The 24,322-nt window shown below is 39.8% G+C and overlaps 1 protein-coding gene across 5 annotated transcripts in view; it reads left to right on the forward strand.

Annotated features, from left to right (window-relative positions):
• Window positions 1-24,322, forward strand: part of PLS1 (plastin 1) — a 126,442-nt gene that overhangs the window by 57,356 nt on the left and 44,764 nt on the right. For 4 of the 5 annotated variants that reach the window (XM_021069572.1, XM_021069576.1, XM_021069574.1 and 1 more), the window contains 3 exons: window positions 12,524-12,629; window positions 17,764-17,927; window positions 19,696-19,825. In XM_021069572.1, coding sequence (XP_020925231.1) covers window positions 12,560-12,629; window positions 17,764-17,927; window positions 19,696-19,825 — 364 coding nt within the window. In that variant the 5' untranslated portion in view covers window positions 12,524-12,559. Of the gene's footprint in view, window positions 1-6,207; window positions 6,232-12,523; window positions 12,630-17,763; window positions 17,928-19,695; window positions 19,826-24,322 lie in introns of those variants that run through there. The other variant, XM_021069577.1, reaches the window with a different exon arrangement.

The following is a 24,322-nucleotide window of genomic DNA, read 5'->3' on the forward strand; positions in this document are numbered from 1 at the left end:
TTGGGGGAGAGTAAATAGGATATGAATAATAGACGAGAAGAAAAAGATCCAGAGATGGTGGGTAGGTAGATCCTGTTACCTGAGCCAGGAATCCGATTGATGGGCTACTGACCTGCTGGCCCCTCTTCTCTCAGAGGAACTGACACTTGGGAATGTCTCTCATTAGGATCAGGGAGGTGGTGAGTGGTGCACAACTGAGGTTGGGTTTTGACACGTTAAAGGACAAAATAATTTCCTCTCGTCTTTAGAACAAGCTAATTTGTTTGGAGTGTTTATGGGAAACACAGCATTTCTTCTAGCATCCTTTGGGAAGCCAAATGAAGTAACATTTTCTTTTTTTTCTTTTAGGGCTGCACTCATGGCATATGGAAGTTCCCAGGCTAGGGGTTGAGTCTGGCCTAGGCCACAGCCACAGCGACGTGGGGTCTGAACTTTGTCTGTGACCTACACCACAGCTCATGGCAATGCCAGATCCTTAATCCACTGAGCAATGCCAGGGATCAAACCCATATCCTCCTGGGTACTAGTTAGGTTCATTACTGCTGAGCCATGACAAGAACTCCCTAAGTGAAGTAACTTAAAAATAGGGAAGCAATACTCAAAATTACTAGATTGGAGTTCTCATTCGAGATCCATGGTATTTATAAAATTCAAATTATTTGCTAAATTTAAAAATCAAATTTGACATAAAAATATGGATTTCTGGCCACCCGATAAAAATCAGAAGATCAGGCAACTTTGGGCCTGATTCCTCTTGGCAACAGACCTTTGGAGTTCAGCAATGGATTCCTCTTTCAGAGGCCCAGCTTTACAAGCAAGTTATGTGTACATTTAATGTTGAACTTGGAGCTTGAGGTGTCAGGGAGGTACTGGGGCCTAAGGCCTCACACCTCCAAATGGTTCCAATCATGGTCTTCTATGGCTACTCTTGACTTAAGCTTTGATCAGTAAAATCTACTTTGCATCTTTATGTATCCACTTAAATGTAGTTTCCTATTTCTTAACTAAAAAAAAAAAAAAAAAAAAAAAAAAAAGGAATTCCCATTGTGGCTCAGCAGAAACAAACCCGACTAGTATCCATGAGAATGCAGGTTTGATCCCTGGCCTCGCTCAGTGGGTTGAGGGACTGGGGTTGCCGTGAGCTGTGGTGTAGATCACAGACATGGCTTGCATCCTGTGTTGCTGTGGCTCTGGTGTAGGCCGGCAGCTGCAGCTTGGATTTGACCCCTAGCCTGGTAACTTCTGCATGTGTGACCCTAAAAAGGACAATAACAAAACAAAACAAAAAAACTATCCTTGGCTTGGCTCCCAAAGGGGCAGAGATTTTTCCTGCCCCTTGGACAGGCTGAGTGGAGGGTCAGTGTCTGTTCCATTGAAGCATGGCAGGTCCATCATTAGCACACCCATCCTGGGGGACCTGAGGGCACAGAGTGGCAGGTGAGCTTTACACATTGTCCCTCTCTGCCTAGACCATCCCTTTGTCACTTTTGCACTTGGAACTACTTGAAATAGTTGTTAAATAACTGACTTTAAGTGGTTGCAAGCCAAACTGGATGGGCTCCTGTTGGTATTAGGAATCATGGGAAGAACTCTGGAGTAAGGGCCTTGTGAGAAGAGACCTTTTTTTTCCTTTACATGCTGATTTAACCATTTACTAAAGGGCTCTAACTCATCATACCATTCATTCAGTTGCACACATCAAGTACTTGAGTGACCGAATTCGATACACAGAGTAGTGGAGGTCAGTGTTGTGGTGCCAGCAGTCTCTGTTTCAATATGGTGTCTATTCTTGGGAAGGCTATTTTTTCCAAGTCCTTCTGTATAATCTCTCTCTCTCTCTCTCTTTTTTTTTTTTTTGTCTGAGTCCATTTTTGAACCCAAAATACTTGTTACCTCACCACATGCTTTTACACTGGTATTCTGGTTTGGGTCATAACCCTCTGGCTTGCACTTTACTTTAATAACGAAGGAGAGTTTTGCCACAATAAGAATCCTTCACATTTAGCTAAATGCTTTTTCAAGAACTTCTGTTTCTGTTTTTTTTCAAAAGTCATTGGTCTCTGTCTCTCTTACTTTTGTTGTGCATGTGTTTGCATGGGCTTGTGTGCATGTGTGTACACACTCACACATGCACACATACCTTATACCTTTCTCATACTGCCCTTCTATATGCTGCAATAGCCTTGACTACAATTATCCAGAAACTTCCAACTCAGGATTATATTTGCTATATGCTGAATGACCCCTACAATAAATAATATATGGTATATAAAGAGGTCCCTTTAAATCTAGATTAAGATAGAAAATGAATTGGGGGTGATTCTAATTTGTTTATCAAAGAGAAGTAATCATAAGATTATTTTATGTCATTTACAAAAACAAAACAAAACAAAATACTTTCAGACCTCCCTGGTGGTGTAAGTGTTAAGGACCGGGCATTGTCACTACTGTGGCTTGGGTTTGATCCCTGGCCTGGAAACTTGCACATGTTGCAGGCACAGCCAAAAAACAAAAACAAAACAGCAACAAAAAATGGTTTCAGTTAAGGTTCTCAAGCATTTATAGTAAAATCTTATCAGCATCATAGTGAATGTTATTTTAGAAAAGACTAATTCTTATTCATCTTTAAATCTCCATGCTTAGTTCAGTCAACTAGTATGTATTTATTGAATACCCGAATGAATGAATTTAAATTCCCTTACTAGGGGCTTCATATTGGGGCTTTAAAATCAGTGGATGGAGAAAGGTGTTGGTAGAAACTCTAGGAGCCCCTGAATACTCAGAAAGTCAATCCCAGGTCATTGTCCAATTGTACAAATTAGACTGTGATGAATGTAACTGTGGCTGGTTATGGAGATGCCCATTGCAGTGGTCCATGCAGTGAGGCGGTGGGGACAAGATGTAGGCAAGTTTTCTCTGTTGTTCTCTACTTTGCCGGCATGCTTCCTTATTTCTGTATCTGGTGCTCAGACAAAAGCATTGGCACTTAAAAGTTTCCTCTAGGGAAGAACGAGTCTGTGTTATTTGCTCCTATGCTAAAGGATAAGAAGTTGACAAAAATTATTGCAAGATTTAGGGGAAAGGTTGGAATTCCCGTCGTGGCTCAGTGGTTAACAAATCCGACTAGGAACCATGAGGTTGCGGGTTCGATCCCTGGCCTCGCTCAATGGGTTAAGGATCCGACATTGCTATGAGCTGTGGTGTAGGTTGCAGACACGGCTCTGATCCCAAGTTGCTGTGGCTGTGGTGTAGGCCAGTGGCTACAGCTCCAATTTGACCCCTAGCCTGGGAACCTCCATATGCCTTGGGAGCAGCCCTAGAAATGGCAAAAAGGCAAAAAGACAAAAAAAAAAAAAAAAAAAAGTTTTAGGGGAAAGGTTGACAAAGGATTATTTTGAAGGATTTTGAACCTATGTGGGTTCACAACTTTCTGTGCCATCTTTGTGCCCCTAATATTCAACACAGTCAACAGGTGCTCATAAGTTGTTGGTGAATAAATAATGAATAAGGAGGTGAGTGAACGAGGAGGACTGTTATTGAGGTGTGGAAACCCTTTCTCAGTCTTTTAACACATCTGGTGGGGGCACATGTCCCACAGACCATTGTTTTGTTTGGCTTTTTTTTTTTTTTTTTTTTTTTTAAACCTAGTATTATTCCTGCCCTGTTAAGGGAAATATCACTGTTAGTGAATTTTACTAAACTTACCCCAAATATATACAATATATACATACCATAAGGCCATGGGGAACATAAAGAAAGGAAATAAGTATCTTTTACCTGCAAAGAGCCAGCAATGAAGTTAGGATGGTGAATAAGAATAAAATAGCAAGGGAGTTCCTTTTGTGGCACAGTGGGTCAGGGATCTGACTGCAGTGGCTCGACTTACTGTGGAGGTTCAGGTTTGATCCCCAGCCAGGTATAGTGGGTTAAGGATTGAGCATTGACAAAGCCGTGGTGCAGGTCACAGCTGCAGCTCAGATTCAGTCCCTGGCCCAGGAACTTCTATATGCTGAGGGTGCAGCCAAAAAAATTAAAAAAAGAACAAAAGAATAAAATAGCAAAATTTGCCTATTACAAGGCAACACATAATCAAGAATACATTAGTGTATGTGAATAACACCTAAGAGCCAAGGTAGAGGCAGAGGTGATGATGTCTCAGGCAGGTGAGGAGGAGTTAAGGACATGTGGGGAGTGGATTGTTGGATTGAGTAGGAGGCAGAGAGCATGTTAACTTAGTAGAGTGGGGAGTAATTAGATGGTTAATACTTAGAAAAACTTAAGGAGGAAAGAGCCCCAATATTAAGATAGCAGTATGTTGGGTTTTTTGTTTGTTTGTTTATTTTTGCAGGAGATTGTCAGGCCTCTTTTTGAGAGGTCACAAATGAGTCAATTTGGAACCAAATGTCACTTCATCCTGGCTTCACCCATCATAATGGTGCCTACTTATGGTTTCTAGGATTGTGCAGGCAATTATTTAGGAAATTATTTTTCCTATTTGAGAATAAAGTTAGCTCTTTATAACAATTATATTTTAAATATAGTTTGGGGTTTGGAAAATCCTGGCTGTTAGCAATCAAACTGATCACTTTTTAGGAAAGGTTACCTAGCATAGCTGTCCCTGTGGAATCAATCAGGAAGCTGAGCTCAGTTCTTTTCAGAGCAGAAAAGGTGGTCAGGGAAAATGTGAATTATATTGTACCTATTAGTAACTTGCTCTGCCCAAAGGGCAGTCCAGGCTAGTGGGTAGAGTAGGAGACTAATACTTAACAAGGTTAGCAGTATCTCAGTTCATACTTGCATTAGAGAGTCAGTGGACATTCCAATTAACTAAAGAAAATCTGGGAAAAATTAACAGGTTAATATGGACCAAGGATGTGGCTTTTTGCAGAATGGACTATGCAGCTCCCCACTGTGAAGTGTGATCGAAGAATGAGATTGCCAAAGATATGATTGATACATGAAAATATTTTTCCAGGTTTCCTTTAAACTAGAATGAAAACTCTTCAGTTTTTTTTTTTTTTTCCTTGAAGATCCTGTTGTGGCTTAGCAGAAATGAACCCTACTAATATCCATGAGGACACAGGTTCCATCCCTGGGCCTCGCTCAGTGAGTTAAGGAGCCGGTGTTGCCATGAGCTGTGGTGTAGGTGACAGATGTGGCTCGGTTCTGGCGTTGCTGTGGCTGTCCCGTAGGCTGGCTGCTGTAGCTCCAATTCAACCCCTAGCCTGGGAACCTCCATATGCCTCAGGTGCAGCCCTCAAAATAATTTTTTTTTTAAAGAAAAAAAAATTTTTTTTTCTCAGCTGTTTACCTTTTCACATGGTGACTTATTCCAGGGGCCCTGTGATCTTTCAGGTTGTAATGGAGAGCTGAGTGTGGGCTGAAGAAGGACAGAGGAGGGCTGTCACGGGAACTAAAGAGAGTGGTTTGTGGAGATGGGAAAGAGACAGGACATGGGTAGAACCACTACTCACCAGAGAAACCTCAATGCTCAGCAAACTCTGGTTCTAGTCACTTCTTTAGAGAAACACTATCAAGGCTTTTACTGTAAAATTCAGGTTAGGGGAGTTTCCTGTTGTGGCTCAGTGGGTTATGAACCTGACTAGTATCCATGAGGATGTGAATTTGATCCCTGGCCTCACTCAGTGGGTTAAGGATCCTGCGTTGCCATGAGCTGAGGTGTAGGTCGCAGGTGCGTCTTGGTCTCGGATCCCGTGTTGCTATGGCTGTGGCTTAGGCTGGCAGCTGCAGCTCTGATTAGAGGAATAGCCTGGGAACTTCCAAATACCGCAGGAGTGGCCCTAAAAAGAAGAAAGAGTCAGTTAGGAAAGAAATATCTTTATGTTCTTTAAAGCAACTTTATTTTGACTGTGATTCCTCACCCTGCCTAGTTAAGTCTTAGGCACCTGGAATCTGCCCGTTATCCTGGGGTCTCACACAGGAAGCTCTTCTGTGCTTGGTCCTCCATCCTCAGCGGCCACCTGGGAAACACCCACTGGCTCCTTCCTGCTTGGGTCCCTCCAGCAGAACTTCAGTTGCACATTGTCTGACCTCCTCCCTTCCTCCCCTGGGGCAGTGTCTTCCTTGCTGGCATCCACAGGTTCCCTTCCTTTTCCATCAGGATAATCTCTCCTCGTTTCCATCTTCCCCCTCCAGTGGCTTCTCAGAGGTGCCCTTCTTCTGCCACTCCATCATTCCCAGGACACCCAGCCTAAGTGAGCCCTTGAGAAGGTTTGTGCTTGTGCCCAGAGACTGAGGATACCACAGATTCCAAGCTGGTTTTGTTTTCTGTGCTGTCAGAATTCCTAAGACAAGAGTTATTTATTGTTCTAATTGAGGGGAAGGGAGAATAAACACAGCTTTATATTTTAATAAATTATCCTGCCACCATAATAGTAATTACTTTGATTGTTTAATGATACAAGAGGTACTAACCGCCCTCCCTCAAGCCTTGAGGGGCTTTGGGACATTTTCTCTTGTTCAAAATGTATTCTTTTGTTATCTTTATTGTTTTTAGCCATGCCCATGGCATACAAAATTTCCCAGGCCAGGGATCGAACCTGCATCACAGCAGCAACCCAAGCTGTTGCAGTGACATTGCCGGATCCTTAATCCGATGTGCCACCAGGGAAATCCATGTATTTCATGTATTATTCATGTATTATTTTTACTTAGTTTAAAAATTAAAAAATTTATGTTATGAATTGTTTAAAACAACATAACTTATATCCATATAGTTATTGCTCAGATTGAACAGATGCTGAAAATTTTACCACAGTTACTGAAAATTTGTCTTTGAATAAAAAAAGGGTCTAGCTCTAGCTGCCAGCTGTGTTCCTTACCAACCTCTCAGACAACCACTGTTCTGGATTTGTTGTGTCATTTCCCTGTGTTTTTAGGTTTTACTATATATGTATGGCAACACAACCAACACATGTAGTATTTTGTACTTTTATAATTTATAATAATTGCCATAGTATTTGTATTCTTTAGCAGCTTGTTTTTTCCATTTACTGTTTTTGAGAAATAGCTTTAGTTTATTCAATCTACTGATGTATAAATACTCTGTTGATTAAACAATAATGTGTTTGCCCATTGTTCTACTAAAGAAAACAGGTACTTGCCCTTAACATATAAATATAAATATAAATAATTAACACTTTGAGGATGTATTAGTCAGGCATCCTTATGTGAGAATTAGTCATCAGTCATCAGTCTTTTCTACCTACGATGCTTAGAGTGAGAGAAGAGGGATGTTAATTGAATGTTATGTGGAATTTAAGAGACCGGGCACTAGAAACAGATTTGATTTTGTCTACCTTCCTTGGGCAGGTTACCTAATCTCTGCAAGTCTCTAATTTACATTTTAAGGGAGGATGCTTGTTCCATCAGTGGAAAAGCAGATAAATAGTGAGCTCATGTGTGTGAGCAGGATGGCATAGTTCCAGCCCCATTGAAAGTCCTCTCTAAATATTTGCCATTATTGTTTATGATACTAGAGAGGGTGGGAGTAAAAGAAGAAGGGAATTTTGGAGGAGAGGCTAGGGGAAGGCTGCCTGGCCTGGGTCAATGAGTCCTTGGTGAACTGAGAATCTCAGGTGACCTGGGCGAGGACCACAGTAGGAGGAGGGAAAACAGAATAGTCAAAAGGAGCCAGTGAAAACCCCCTTGAAGTTGGGGCTTTTGGGATTGTGGAAATGTATCAAAGTCTCGTTGGTCTCAAAGCTGTTTATAATGGCCTTTTTCTCTGAAACTGTCCTAAGGACTTTATATCCTGCCAGTTGTAAAGGGCTGTTGAGACTAATTTTGGTAAGGCTTTTTTTTTTTTTTTTTTTTTTTTTTTTGCCTTTTTGCCATTTCTTGGGCTGCTCCCTCGGCATATGGAGGTTCCCAGGCTAGGGGTTGAATCAGGGCTGTAGCCACCAGCCAGAGCCAGAGCCACAGCAATGCGAGATCCAAGCCACGTCTTCGACCATAGCTCATGGCAACGCTGGATCCATAACCCACTGATCGAGGCCAGGGGTCAAACCCAAAACCTCATCATTCCTAGTTGGATTCATTAACCGCTGAGCCATGACAGGAACTCCTGGTAAAGCTTTAAAAGATTCAAGAAAGTTAGAAATTTGAGGGAGGATAAAAATCAGATCCAATTTCATCTAAATTAAGAAGTTCATTTTTAGAATATGCTTTCTTAACTTTCCAAATTTATGTTTGTTTGTGTCAAGGTATACTTAAGGATTAGGAAAGGGGGAAAAAAGACTTTAATTGGTGAAAGAAGGTTTTTTAAAATTATATGGGCTAAAAAAATATGCGGAGGAGGAAAGCAGAGTTGGAATTATTGAAGACGTATAGGGCACATGTCAAAATCCATGGGAAGAATTCAGCACAACCTGCCGTGTTGGTTAATCTCTGGTCAGAGGTCCTGGCCACCTCTGGGCTGCATCTTTCCGGACTGACTTTGGGAAACCATGCTCTTCGGAGCTGTCTAAGGCATCCAGGTATGTGTGCTTCAGTGATAGGTGTTTAGGTACCTGATAGTGATGTGCTCATTTCTAAAACTGTCGAGTGACTCCTGGTCACTGTGTATTCTAGAGTGTTTCAGGACTGCCAGGTTATGTGCTTAATACATATGAATTGATTTAGCTGGATTTTTTTTCCTCCCGAACTTTACTAAGAATTTTACAGAGGCTGATTTCTTTTAAAATGCAAATTACTATTTCAGGGGTATATAATATATAGTTCATATATTATGCAAATTATTGTATGATTATTGTACAAATAGTTACATATTTTGTGGTTTGATTTGATATCACATTATATTGGGGAGACTGTAGAACATACTGGCCTAGAGGCAGGAATGAGACCGAGTTGCATCCTGCCACAGCTCAGCTAGGAAACTGTGAGAGTTATTCACTTTGGGACCTTGAGAAAGTCATTCAATCCTGTGAAGCATCCGTTTCTCCATCATGAAATGGAAACAGTACCTACCTTATAGAGTGGTGAGGATCAAGTACAACTAGACACAAAACACTTAGGACAGTACATTAATCGCTTCAATGTGGGCCTAGAGAGAAAGATAAATATTGGGCTACAAGATAGAGGGTCATTGGGCTTTTCTTCTAAAATGTTACCTACTATTTCAAAAATTAGTTCTCTTCCATAAAGGTTTTAAAAGTCAGTGCTGTTTCAGAGTTCCCTTCATGGCTCAGCAGTTAATGAACCTGACTAGGATCCATGAGGACACAGGTTCAATCCCTGGCCTTGCATTGTGGTGAACTGTCCAGATACAGTTCGGATCCTGCATTGCTGGGGCTGTGGCGTAGGCTGGCAGCTGTAGCTCTGATTTGACCCCTAGCCTGGGAACTCTCATATGCCGTGGGTGTGGCCCTAAAAAGAAAAAAAAAAAAATCAGTGCTGCTTTACTGTGGCAGCAACATTTTTTTCATGGAAAAACATCATGGTAAGTAAGCAGTTTATGTGGGGATCATGTAACTAGAGCAGTCTTTTATACCTCAAATCAAATGACTGTATTTCTTAGCCAGCAGTGTTGCTCCTGATACTGATAAGTGTTTTTTGTTGTGCTTTTGTAGGGCCACAACCACAGCATGTAGAAGTTCCCAGGCGCAAGGGGTCAAATTGGAGCTATAGCTGCTGGCCTCACCACAGCCACAGCAATGTAGGATCCCAGCTGTGTCTGCAACCTATACCACAGCTCACGGCAATGCCAGATCCTTGACGCACTGAGTGAGGCCAGGGATCGAAGCGGCATCCTCATGGATATTGGTTGGATTTGTTTCCTCTGTGCCACAACAGGAACTCTGCTCCTGATAAGTTTATTGTACTCTGTAAAAATGCTTAAGGCACATCATATACTATACTTAGTTTTTGAAGAATCCTGACATTATAATTTTGCAAAAACTTAGAAAAATATTGATCTATGTTTCTGCATGAATCTATACTTATAAAAGAGGCAATGTATTTTCCATTAACCACTCTACTGATAAATCTTCATGCTTTTGTGGAAAGCTATACATTATTTTACTACTCTAATCATACTATTTTTGCTTTGTAAGGAAATATAGGTGCTCTTAAAATTGTGACATATAGATATAGGTACTATATATTCATCTTATCAGTATCTATTAGTAGTCAGTAATATATGCCTTCAGACCACTAGTATGTGTTTTGTTTCTGGTTTGTTTTACCACAATTACCTCTATTGTTCTTCTGATATTTTTGGTTTTGGTAGCCTTATAGTCTAAGAAAATGGATCAAAAAAGTATATAATGAAAAGTAAGCCCCTTTCCCACTGTATCTTTCAATCCCCATTTCCCCAAAGAGGCAATCAATATTACCTTTTTTTGACTCCTTCTGGAAATGTTTTTGTAAACATACAACACTTTTAGCTCCCCTACCCCAACTATACTTTTCTGTACCTTGCTTTGTTCTTTTAAGAATATATCTTTTTTTTTTTTTTTTTTTTTTTGTATTTTAGGGCCGTACACGCGGCATATGGAGGTTCCCAGGCTAGGGGTCTAATTGGAGCTATAGCAGCTGGCCTACACCACAGCCACAGCAACACGGGATCTGAGCCACGTCCGCGACCTACACCACAGCTCATGGCAATGCCGATCCTTGCCCCACTCAGCAAGGCCAGGGATTGAACCCTCAACCTCATGGTTCCTAGTTGGATTCATTTCCACTGCGCCACGACGGAACTCCAAGAATGTATCTTAAAGATGGTTCTTTTTTTTTTTTTTCTATTTGTTTCATTTAAATACTAAAGAACTTGAAATAACTTCTTTATACTTATGTTATTTAAGTAAATTTCTTTTTTAGTTAGTTTATATGCTGTTTTTGCCTGATTGTGGGAGAATACAAATATTTTATGTAATTAACAAATGACATAAATTTGAATAGGTTGGAACAAAGAATAGAACCCAGGTATATTTATCTTTTCAAATTCAAGGTCAACACAAGGACTGTTAATTTGCAGCCTTTCTGTGGCATGTAAATGCTAAAATTGGACCACTATTTTTAAAACTTGAGGCAAGGCATAGGAACCATTTTGATTATGAGAAAGGATTTGCAGGATGACCAAAACCACAGAGATTCAAAGCCAGCCACGACAGAATTAGCATTTGCAGGCTGGGAGTTATTCTTAAAAATCCTAAGAGGACTCTTTAATCTCTTTCAACACAAAGTATGCCTATAAATAGTTTTAAATACAGTAAAAACATTCTAAAAGTGAGAATTCAATAAAATGTGAATATGTATTTAATGCTTACTTTAAAAAAACTGTATCTGGGGGGTAAGAATTCCATTTACTGCCTTTTTCCTACTCCACTGACTTGATCTCCTCAGATTTTTTAAAACCAATATAGAATTAAATAGTGGACAATGGTGTGTGTGTGTGTGTGCACGCGAGTGCGCGTGCATGTGTGTGTGTGTGTGTATTTAAAACCAAAAGATTTAGTTAGAATCAGGCCCCAGAATAAGTAATAGAAATCTGTCATTTTGCAACCTAGTGAATGGGAGAAAATATTTGCCAATAATGTGACCAATAAGGGGTTAATATCCGATATATATAAACAGCTCATACAACTCAACATCAAAAAGCAGACAACCCCATTAAAAAATGGGCAGAAGAACTGAATACATGTTTTTCCAAAGTAGAAATGCACATGGCCAACAGGTGCATGAAAAGATGCTCAACATTGCTAATTATCAGGGAAATGCAAATCAAAACCACAATTTGATATCACCTCACACCTGTCAGAATGCCTATCATCAAAAAGACAACAAATAACAAATGTTGGCGAGGATGGGAGAAAAAGGGAACCCTTGTACACTGTTGGTGGGAATGTACATTTGGCAACCACTATGGAAAACAGTATGAAAGTTTTGCAAAAAACTAGAACTGTATCTACCATATGACCCAGCAGTTTTACTCCTGGGTCTGTATCTGGAAAAAAAAAAAACAGAAGCGCTAATTTGAAAAGATACATGCACCCCAGTGAACACAGGAAAAGGGAGAGGAGGAGGCAGTGGTTGAATATTTTAACGCTGAACTTTGGAGCCACAAGCTCCATCCCAAGATGATCAGGCTCTAACTTATTCTTTTTGTGGACATTTATTCATGTCCTAAATTTTTACTTTCTGACCACATACTTTACATTTGTAAATACTATACTTTTCTTAACGTGAAATGCTTATTTTACGAAAATGGTAGGGTCAAATGTAAGTGAAAATTATACAAGCCATTGAGAAGTGCCTATGCCCTGGATAAGCACAGGGTATGAAAAACTGGTGTTTTTCTTCCTTCCCTTTACTGAATCTCAGTTATTGTCTGGCTGACCTGTGCTGGCAAGAGTGTTACCCAGGGATCTATTCCTATTTGTTCTTGTCAGCAAGACCTCTTAGGCAATTTCTTCTAGATATTTTACCGCTTGTATGCTCTGTTATTGCTTAGATAGATGTTTCCATAGGACTAACATTCTTTTTCCAACATTGCTTTTTCCAGATATAAAGACCTGAAGATAGTCTTTCCTATTCAGAGATGGAGAACAGTACCACCACCATTTCTCGGGAGGAGCTGGAAGAACTACAAGAAGCATTTAATAAAATAGGTATGCTTGAGAAAATCTAAATACACTGTTACCATTCTGCTCAATATCAGTCTTCCATGAAGGAAACAAAACCCATCATTGCTTCTAACACCACCCATTAACCCCCAGTTTTATTCTTTTTTTTTTTTTCCCCCATCTTGGTGTCGCTGGATTCTTTGTTTCTTCTAAAAGATTAAACTAAGACTGGCTTGAATTTCTGGGAGAATTGGACTTTGAATTCTTTGACCATTTCTTTGCAGAGAATAATCCAGGTTAATGAATGACAGTGTAACTGGATATGCTTAACACAATCTCCTCATTACAGGAAAAAAAAATATAGAAATACTTCCTTGTCTGTAAACTGAACTCTGGCCTCCATGTGTTTGTCATGAGCAATAACACATTCTGACATGTGACTATGTCAGAATATTTTTAAATCTTGATAATTGTTTTTAAAGGCCATATGTCTTATTTTCCTTCTCCCCCATGCATCATTTTAAAAATCTCAGTGATGTTTTTAAAAGCCATCTGTCTTCTATTTCTTCATTCACTTTTAAAGCCATTCGCTGTTTCTGCCTTTAGGGCCTCATTTTCACAGCTTTGTCTTTTTCTTTCAAAAAAATTCCCCCATCGTCTTTTGGATCACAGTTCTTCTGCATTTTGCTCTTAGGAAACCTGTGGCAAACCAAGATACTATAAGAACTGTCTTTTGCTCTGATCTGCACACAAATACATGTGGAAAGGGCAGCTGGTGAAAGAAGAGCACAGGGAGCAGACATTGGGACATTGACTGACACCGCCCTCCTTGCCTCTGCCTCCATGGGCTCTCTCCCTAGAGCATCAGAGCACTCCGTGAAAAACAGTCAGATGGTAGACCAGGGAGGGTGGCATGATCACAGTTGGTCTTGTGCCAGTATTCCTCACATACCTGGTGAATAATTATTAGTCTAAATAATAATAAATAAATAATCATTTAGTCATTAGACTAAAATTAATATAGAGGAAATGCAGGGTAGAATGAGTTTTAGAGACCAAGGTAAAGAAAGATTTAAGGTTTTTTTTTTTTTTTTTTCTTTTTGGCCTCACCACAGCATGTGAAAGTTCCTGAGCCAGGGATTGAACTCAAGCCATAGCAGCGACCTGAACCATAGCAGTGACAACACTGATCCTTAACTCCCTGCACCACAGGGAACTCCAAAAGAATTAAGTTTTTAAAAAGTAAAACTTTCAGGAAGCTCATGACTTGCAAACCATTGCTGTGAAATAAAGTTCATTCTGTGACTGACCAGGCCTTTCCATTTCCCCCAGCATAGCTGTTTCCGGAATAACTCAGACCTTCAGCATACAGTCTGCATAATGGCCACCTTAGGTTTGTGATGAATGTTGTGGTCTTGGTCTTTATTATACAGGTGGTGTATTCATCCGTAGAGTATAGCATGAGTATGGCATAATTTCTAAGAAGTTTTTGTTAAAAATACATTTTATGGAGCATTGTTTGCAGTGCACAGAATCCTTTCAAGACAAAAATTGAGCAATTATTGAATGTTCTGCTCATTTCGAGCACTGAAACAGAGGCAGTAATAAAAGTGTTATCTCCTAGTTTGGTATTTTTTGTTATTTTATAGGTGCAGTTTGGCAGCCTGAATAAAAGTGCTATCTAGGTCTTAGTAAAAATGAATGAATTAGGAGTCTATTTTCTTTCACACACCAACTTGAATCTTTATGACTCATGGACATATAATCTTACAATATTTATTTAATGATATTTGGAATAAATAATTCATCAATGGAAAAATTCTGATAGCAAGATGATTCGCTCTGTGTGAGGGAAGTGCTAACACTAGCAGAATATATACTTCCTTACTTTACTTATGAGATAAATTGCTACTCATGAACTCAGTGATCCTCTGCTAATTGGTACCCAACAGCTTTTCTCAGAGGCAGAGGGATATGCCCATCCAGCCTTGCTAGATGGGATATATTTGTGAGTCTCTAGGGAGAAGTAAGAAGTTAAAATATTTCTATTTTTTTAAAATTGTGGTTAAATATACATAAAATAAAATTTACCATTTTAACCATTATTTTGGCCATACCTGCAGCATGTGGAAGTTCCTGGGCCAGGGACTGAACCTGTGTCACAGCAGCGACCGAAGCCACAGCAGTGACAACATCAGGTCCTTAACCCATGGAACCATGAGGGAACTCCCATTTTAACCACTTTTAAGTGTATAATTCAATGACATTAAGTACATTCACATTGTTGTGCAACCATCAGCACCCTTTATTTCTAGAACTGTTTCATTTTTCCAAACTGAAATTATACTCATTAAACACTATTAAAGATTTACTCCCCAACAATCAGCCTCCCCTCTCCCCCTAAAGCCCTTTGGGACTACCACTATTCTTTTTTTCTTTTTGGTATTTTTGTCTTTTCTAGGACCACTCCGGTGGCACATGGAGGTTCCCAGGCTAGGGGTCTAATCAGAGCCACAGCAACGCCAGATCCGAGCTGTATCTGTGACCTATACCACATCTCACGGCAACGCCGTATCCTTAATCCACTGAGCAAGAGCCAGGGATCGAACCCGCAACCTCATTGTTCTTAGTCGGATTCTTTAACCACTGCGCCATGACGGGAACTCCTACGTTCTGTCTCTATAAAGTTGGCTACTCTAGGTACCTCATATAAGTGGAGTCCTATATTTGTTTCTCTGTGACTAGCTGATTTCACTTAGCATCTCTTCAAGGTCGATCCATGTTGTAGCCTCTGTCAGACTTTCCTTACTTTTTGAGACTGAATAATATTCCATTGAATGTCTACTACATTTTGCTTATCCCCTCATCTGTTGATGGGCTTCTGAGTTGTTTTTGCCTTTTGGCTACTGTGAATAATGTTGCTCTGAACGTGGATGTACGGGTATCTGTTCAAGTGTCTCTTTTCAGTTATTTTTGTTATATACGCAGAAGTGAACTTGCTGGATCATATAATTCTGTGTTTAATTTTCTGAGGCACTGCCAAACATTCTACCTCCTTTTTTTTTTTTTTTTTTTCTTTTTTCTTTTTTGTCTTTTTTTGTTGTTGTTGTTGTTGCTATTTCTTGGGCCGCTCCTGCGGCATATGGAGGTTCCCAGGCTAGGGGTCGAATCGGAGCTGTAGCCACCGGCCTTCGCCAGAGCCACAGCAACGCGGGATCCGAGCCGCGTCTGCAACCTACACCACAGCTCACGGCAACGCCGGATCGTTAACCCATTGAGCAAGGGCAGGGACCAAACCCGCAACCTCATGATTCCTAGTCGGATTCGTTAACCACTGCGCCACGACGGGAACTCCTTTTTTTTTTTTTTTTTTTTTTTTTTATTTCATTCTACCTTCTCACCAGCCATGCACAAAGGCTTCAGTTCCATGCCAGTCTGTTTTTGTTTGTTTTTATAATAGCCATCCTCATGAGTATAAAATGATATCTCATTATGCTTTTGATTTGTATTTCCCCAATGATTAGTGATGTTGAATGTCTTTTCTTGTGCTTATTGTCTATTTGTGTACCTTCTTTGGAGAAATACCTGTTCAAGTCTTTTTGCCCATTTAAAAATCACATTGTTAGTTGGTGAGTTGTTGGAAAGTCTTGTTTATTTTTAAACTGGATCTTCATGGCTATTTAATCTAAGCCTTCATTTCCTCATCTTTAAAGGTAGAATAATATTATTAACTACCTCAGAGTTGTTGTAAGGATTTCATGTGGTAAGTCAAATTTTTAACAAATCACTTGGTACAGAATATGTGCTCATTAACTGGTATCTGTTATTTCTTGTCATGTTACACCCAAACCACAGAGGTTGTAGGGATGCAACTGGAACTTAAACACATATCTTTCCATCTTCAGAGCCCTAACTTTTAATGCTAATTTAGCATGATGGTTAGCAAGTCAGTAACTTTTTCTTGATCTTGTTTATTTTTAAATAATCACCACCACAGTGCTATTATAAATCTAAGACTACATTGTCTGTTTATCTGTTTCAGAATTATAGGAAACAGTTCTGAACGGGTGATATAATAAATCATGAGATTTTTACTCTACATTCAAAGAAAGCAATTATTTTAATATCAAGCAATTTAGCTTCCTAGCTGACTTTTGAGAGTATAGCACTATTTTGGTTCTTGGTAGATTCTATTTAGAAATTTTCCATCATTCTAAACAGTATTAATTCTAAAACTTTGTGTATATGAGTGTTTAAAATAAAGATTTCTGTCTTTCTCATTAGTTTAGTAATAGTGCTGACAGCTCTTTTAACTGAAAGGAAGAAGAAATATAGGGAGCAAAGCAATTACTACCAGATGAGTAAAGAGAGCCTGTACAAGGGGGATCCAAGCAACTAATCAAACAGTCCAAAGCCCTGTTGCCAACTCTGGCCAGAACTGATTTGTGTTGCCTTTGTTTCTGTGTCAAGAATTGGTATCCAGTCTCTAGGGAAAACTCAGGGAAGGGCACCTCGGTGACAATGGAAAATATCTGGAAACCTATTTCCAAAAGTCTAAATGTGGGTGTGAAGTTATTTCTTGAACACCTAATCTCAAAATGACAACAAACATGATTCAGCCTACATAATGGTATCATAAATACATAATGAAGAAGCAATGAATTATTGACAGGTGAAACAGAACTGCCACCAAGTGAAATGGAGAACAGAAGTGCTTTATGTGTATTTTATGTGATGTACCTATTTTATATGGAATGTGGAGCCAGCAGATCTGTTTTGTAAATTCCATGAAGAAGCCAAAGTCTAAGTGGGTGTTCTCTTATGACTGTTGCTGCCGTATTTCTTCTAGATATCTGAGACTTCCCCATGCTTAATTCTGTGAAACGTAGTCACACGCTAAACTTGAGTTTTTTCATCTATCAGCACAGTGTCCCTACTATACACTTAAAGTACCTATGGCAGCCCTAAATCTAGGGGGGTAAAGTTCGTCAAATATGAGTTTTTAGATAAAGTGTATAGCATACTTTGTATAATTCAGATGCAGGAGAAAAGGTTACTGCCACTTGAGAAACAAACGTGAAAGGTCCTGCATGCCTGTGAATCTCCCAAACAGCCGTCTGAGCGCACATCTCCAGTAAGTTACAAGTGATAACTGATAGTTTATAATTTATCTTTATAGATATTGACAACAGTGGGTATGTCAGTGACTATGAACTCCAGGACCTGTTTAAGGAAGCAAGCCTTCCTCTGCCTGGCTACAAGGTTCGCGAGATTGTGGAGAAAATTCTAACAGTTGCTGACAACAACAAAGACGGCAAAATCAGTTTTGAAGAGTTTGTGTCAGTAAGTAATCTAAATCCTCTCCCGGCTACTGATTGTCTTGCTTCAAGCAGAATTTTAGTAATATAATTACTAATTACTAATTTAGTAATGTCTCATTTAGTAATTGAGAAATTTAATTAGTAATTTAGTAATTACTAATTTAGTCATATTGTTGCTCTCTGGTTAAATTTAGCTTCAGAGACAAGAAAAAGCACTTCTTTAAAATGATGATGATGATGAATAACAACAACAATTTCCACAAATAATTCAGAAAACAAAGGAAAAAATACTCCCAAATTATTGGAATTGAAGTCAGGTGTAGATAATAATCATTCATGACCTACTATAACTCTAGTTGCGTTAAATGCTTTCTGACTGTATGTAAAATATTTCCATACCATTGAATAAATAATTATGAGATACAAATAATCTGCTTTTGCATTCTTTACTCAGGTAGCTAATATTTGAGCTCCTTTCTGCCTGCGTGAATAATGGGATGAACAAAAAGAGATGTAGCTTGGAGTTTCCGTTATGTGCAGCAGAAATGAATCTGACTAGCATCCATTTTGACGTGGGTTGGATCCCTGGCCTTGCTCAGTGGGTTAAGGGTCCAAGGTTGCTGTGAGCTGCAGTGTAGGTTGCAGATGCAGCTTGGATACCCTGTGGCTGTGGCTGTGGCTGTGGCTGTGGCTGTGGCTGTGGCTGTGGCTGGCAGCTGTAGCTCCGATTCAACCCCTAGTCTGGCATATGTTGCGAGTGTGGCCCTAAAAAAAGAGAGAGATAAGTGTAGCCCCAGCTTGCATGGAATTTACAGGTGGTGGGGAAGACAGAATCACCCAGATGGATAAAGGAGAACTGTGACAAATGCTATGACAGAGCAGAACAGTTCCCTTGAAAGTTTGTGTTAAGAGGAATTGAACTTGGTGGGGAGGCTAGGGAACTCAGGGGTTTGGGGAAACAGAAGCACTGTCCCAGCTGCCATCTGAAGGATGATGTTAAATAGATCAAGGCAAAGCAGTAGGGTGGGAAAGTGAGTAATGTGTGAGGCAGGCAGAGGTGTCTGCCTCTGTAGAGGCTTGATGGCCTTAGAGATGGTTAACACTTGAAAAAAAACATCAATAGGGCCAGAGCTGGGATGCTAAGGGTAAGGAATGCAGCCAGAGGAATGAGTCAAGGTCAGGTCATCAGGGTCTTGTAGGATTTTTGTTTTTATCCTGAGAGCCAATGGGAAGCCAGTGATGTGGGAGGAAGATCATGTGAAGTGACATGATGAGATTTACATTTGTAAAAACTTGCTCTGGCTGCTGTGGGGAAAACTGATTAAATTCAATCTAGCCAGGCTCTATAGTGGTCAGTGACAGAGTGACTGGCGGGGGGGGGGGGGGGTGTTTCTCTAAGCTCATGGAATATTCTACAAAAGCTGCCTTCTTTAGCATGTATGCATTTGAGTTGTTCAGATGGGAAATTACCTTCATTGAGGCATCTAAAATCTTTGTGATGTAGCTAGTTCTTCTTTAGTTTTCAGTACAAAAGATCATAGCAAGTCTAGAAGAATAATTTCAAATGCGTTCAATTTGAGCTTAATTATAGGTTGGGGGTGCAAACATTGGTCCATTTCCTGTTCTTACAGAATGATGAGAGTTGTCTTTGTACACAAGCAATAAGTGCAAGAACAACTGATTAGTATTGAAAGTAATTTGATGTCATTCTGAATAAATAACTACTCATTATGTTGCAAGAATTTTAATGGTTATCTAATTGAGTCAACTTTACTTCTGTCCCATTCCAGCTAATGCAAGAGTTAAAAAGCAAAGACATCAGCAAAACATTCAGAAAAATAATTAATAAAAAAGAAGGGATTACTGCTATTGGAGGAACTTCATCCATTTCCAGTGAGGGCACACAGCATTCTTATTCAGGTAACCAATCACCTGCTCCAAATCTTTCAGTCATTGGTTCATTCAACAAGTCCTGTATTTCATCAACTCCAAGATGCCATGTATTGTAATTCACACCATTGCTCTATGTGCCACCAAGGGGAAATATACTAAATTATAATGTGCTGTCAGATTTGAAATGCCTCTTAATTTCAGAGATGTCAGAATGAAAAATCCTAGAATTATTGAAATCAATGAGTTTTTACTATGGGTCAGGTACAGTGTACCACAGAGGTTAGATACAGCAAAATAGGAGTTCCCTGGTGGCTTGGCAGGTTAAAAATCCAGTGCTGTCACTGCTGTGGCTCTGGTCGCTGCTGTGGTTCAGATTCAGTCCTTGGCCCAGGAACTTCTACATGCAGCAGGCATGGCCAAGAAAAAAATAAAGAAAGAAATACCAAAATGAAGTTGTTTATATTTCAGCATTGAATGTATTTAATCGTGACCTCAGAATGGATTTTTCATCCTGACTGGTGAGGTGGGTTTTCATTAGTCCCATTTTAGGGATGGTGGAGGGGTTTATTGCAAGGACTTTCCATTTGAAGGAGCTGAAATTCCTGATTCATCTCTGATCAAGCCACCAAGTGACTAGTAGAACACAGCACCTGATTTGCTTGATCTGATAGAATCACTGGAGTGTTGCCCAGTGGGAAATCCAGAGTCACATGAACTCCTAAGAGGAGATGGCTTGTCCCATGCTGAGCTTGCTTCTCAGGATCAAGATGCCTAAAGACCTTTGACCAAGTCCCTTTTGTTCATATTAACATCATTAGAACTGTGCTTTTTAAATTTTTGGTAATTGATAAAAAATTTTTGATAAAAACTCAATGTGTAGGGGGTTCCCGTCATGGTTCAGCAGTAACGAATCCAGCTAGTATCCATGAGGGATAGGGTTTGATGTCTGTCCTCACTCAGTGGGTTGAAGATCCAGCATTGCCATGAGTTGTGGTGTAGGTCACAGATGCGGCTTGGATTTGATGTGGCTGGGGCTGGGTGTATGCTGGCAGCTGCAGCACCGATTTGACCCCTAACCTGGGAACTTCCATATGCCACACGGTGGCCCTAAAAAGACAAAAAAAAAAAACAAAAAAAAAAAAACTAAATCTCAATGTAACTTCCCCCCTCTTTCTTCCTTTGAGATCTGAATCTATTAATTTTCCTCTTGCTTCTTTTCCTTTCTAAATGGATTTTCCTCTACCAATATATTCACACTTATCCTACTCATTGTATATATATTTTTCCTAACCTTTTCCCACCAGGGAACTTTAGTGGTGAAGGCTGTACTTTCTAACTGCTGCCTTTATTTTTCTGAAAGGTACTACTCCTTAATTCTATTTCTTCCTGTCCATTCTAATGAAATCACGTCATCATTAAAAAAAAAAAAGAAACCTTTTTTACTGAGATATAACATGCATTTAGCAAAGTGCTACATCTCACATGCGCAGCTCAGTGAGTTTTCACATGTATATACATCATGGAGCTGCATCCATGCAGCTGCCAACCAAATCAAAATATAGCATTTCTGTTACCCCGAGTCGCTCCTACATGCCTCAAACAATAACCTTTTCTCCCCAGAGGTAACCACTTCTCTGATGTCTATCCCCATGAATTTTTTTTTTTTTTTTTTTTTTTTTTTTTGGCCATCCCCATGGCACATGGAAATTCCTGGGCTAAGGATCAAACCCATGCCACAGCAGTGACAACAGTACTGGATTCTTAAGCTGCTGAGCTACCAGGGAGCTCCTAGAAGTTTTTTTTTTTCACTTGTTTATTGAGGTATTAAGATGCGCAGAGTAAAGTGCATACAGTGCCCTGTTCTTAAATATGGCTTGACGATTTTTTTACATATGAATACATCCACATAAATATTATTTAGAACCAGATCCAGAACAATTCATGGCTTTTAAGAAAAGAACAGAGAATAGACTTGTGGTTGCCAAGGGGAAGGGAGCGGGATGGATTGGGAACTTGGGGTTAATAGATGCAGACTATTGTCTTTGGAATGGGTTAGCAACGAGATCCTGCTGTGTGGCACTGGGAACTATATCTAGTCACTTATGATGGAGCATGATAATGTGAGAAAAAATAAATCTGTACATGTATGTGTAACTGGTTCATCATGCTGTACAGTAGAAAATTGACAGAGCACTGTAAACCAGCTATAATGAAAAAAAAATCGTTATATAAAAAAAGAAGAGGGATTCCCATCGTGGCTCAGTGGTTAACAAATCCGATTAAGAACCATGAGGTTGCGGGTTTGATCCCTGGCCTTGCTCAGTGGGTTAAGGATCCGGCGTTGCCGAGAGCTGTGGTGTAGTTTGCAGACGTGGCTCGGATCCCCGGTTGCTGTGGCCCTGGCGTAGGCCAGTGGGTACAGCTCCGATTAGACCCCTAGCCTGGGAACCTTCATATGCTGCAGGAGCGGCCCAAGAAATGGCTAAAAAAAAAAAAAAAAAAAAAAAAAAGAGAACAGCTTTATTGAGATATAATGCAGCTACCATAAATTCACCTTTTGAAAGTGTACAGTTGAATAGTTTTTAGTATATTCACCAAATTGTACAATCATCACCACCATCTAATTTTAAAACATTTTCTTCACTCCAAACAGCAATCCCTTGCTCATTAGCAGTCACTCTCCATTTCCCCCTTTCCTTACTTCTGGCAACCATTGATCTATTTTTTATGTCTATAGATTTGCCTATTCTGGAAATTTCATAAAAATGGAATTATATGATTGTAGCCTTTCACTTCACAGACTTCTTCAGTGGCATAATATTTTCAAGGGTCACTCATGTTGTGGCATGTATTGTGTCATGTACTTCATTCTGTTTTGTGGATGAATAATATTCCGTTCTATGGATAACATTGCATTTCATTTATCCTTTTGTCAGCTGATAGACATTTGAGTTGTTTCCACTTTTGGGCTGTTTTAATAATGCTGTATGAACACTTGCATGCATGTTTTTGTATGAACATATACTTTGAATTTTCTTAGGTACATACCCAGGAAAGGTTTTTTGGTTACACTATTAACTATTTAACATTTTTATTCTTTTTCATTTTTTGGCCACAACTGCAGCATGTGGAAATTCCAAGGCCAGGGGTTGAGCCCCAGCCACAGCTGTAACCAGAGCCACAGCAGTGACAACATCAGATCCTTAATCCACTGAGCCACAAGGGAACTCCTTTTTTTTTTTTTTTTTGACATTTTAAAGAACTGCTAGACTGTTTTCCAAAGTGGCTGCACCATTTATTTTCTCATGATGTATGAAATTCCTGACTTCACATTCCTGCTAACACTTGTTACTGTCCATTTTGCTTGTTACAGCCATCCTAATGATTGTAAAATTGTGTCTCATTCGTAGTTCCTATACATGGAATGTATTCCCTTTCTCTGCCCATCTTCACCTATTAAAAATCTATCTTTAAGAGTTCCCATCGTGGCTCAGTGGTTAAAGAATCCAACTAGGAACCATGAGATTGTGGGCTCATTCCCTGGCCTCGCTCAGTGGGTTAAGGATCTGGCCTGTGTGTAGGTCACAGACGCGGCTCGGTTCTGGCATTGCTGTGGCTTTAGGGTAGGCCGGCGGCTACAGCTTGGATTAGACCCCTAACCTGGGAACCTCCATATGCCGTGGGGGGCAGCCCTAGAAAAGACCAAAAAAAAAAAAAATCTATCTTTCAAATAGTACCTTCTCCAGAAAGCCTTTTTTTTTTTTTTTTTTTTTTGGCCACATCTGTGACATATGGAAGTTCCTGGGCCAGGGATTGAATCGATGCTGCATGCTGGATCCTTAACCCACTGCACTGGGCCAGGTATTGAACTCTACCACTGAAGAGATGACACTGGATCCTTAACCCCCGTTCACAATGGGAACTCCCCATAAAGTCTTTTCTTGATTAACCTAACTAGAATCAATTCTTTCTTTCTTTAAATTCTCTGAAACATTGCTTATATCTCTCCTGTGATATGATAATTTCCCTTTTGTTGCATTTCTTTCAGAATATCTGTTTTATTATTATCCTAAAAATTCCTTAATGGGAGGTATAATGTCTTGGTGATCTTTAAATCCATAGATTCTAGGAGTTCCCCGTTGTGGCTCAGTAGAAGCAAATCTGACTGGTATCCATGAGGACGCAGGTTTGATCCTTGGTCTTGCTCAGTGGGTTAAGGATCCTGTGTTGCCACGAGCTGTGGTATAGGTCACAGACGCAGCTCGGATCCCGAGTTGCTGTGGCTCTGGCGTAGGCTAGTGGCTGCAGCTCTGGTTCCACCCCTAGCCTGGGAACCTCCATATGCTGCAAGTGTAGCCCTAAAAAGACACACACACACACACACACACAAATCCATAGATTCTAAATCTGTAAAGAGAGATGTATAATGAAGCAAAATGATAAGGAGGCAGATAATGATATATATAGAAGTAAATGTTTGTGTTTTTTTTTTATTGTGTATGTGTGTGATAGATTAAATTTTGG

The sequence above is a fragment of the Sus scrofa genome, chromosome 13 (assembly GCF_000003025.6).
Source record: "Sus scrofa isolate TJ Tabasco breed Duroc chromosome 13, Sscrofa11.1, whole genome shotgun sequence".
NCBI classification, from domain to species: Eukaryota; Metazoa; Chordata; class Mammalia; order Artiodactyla; family Suidae; genus Sus; species Sus scrofa.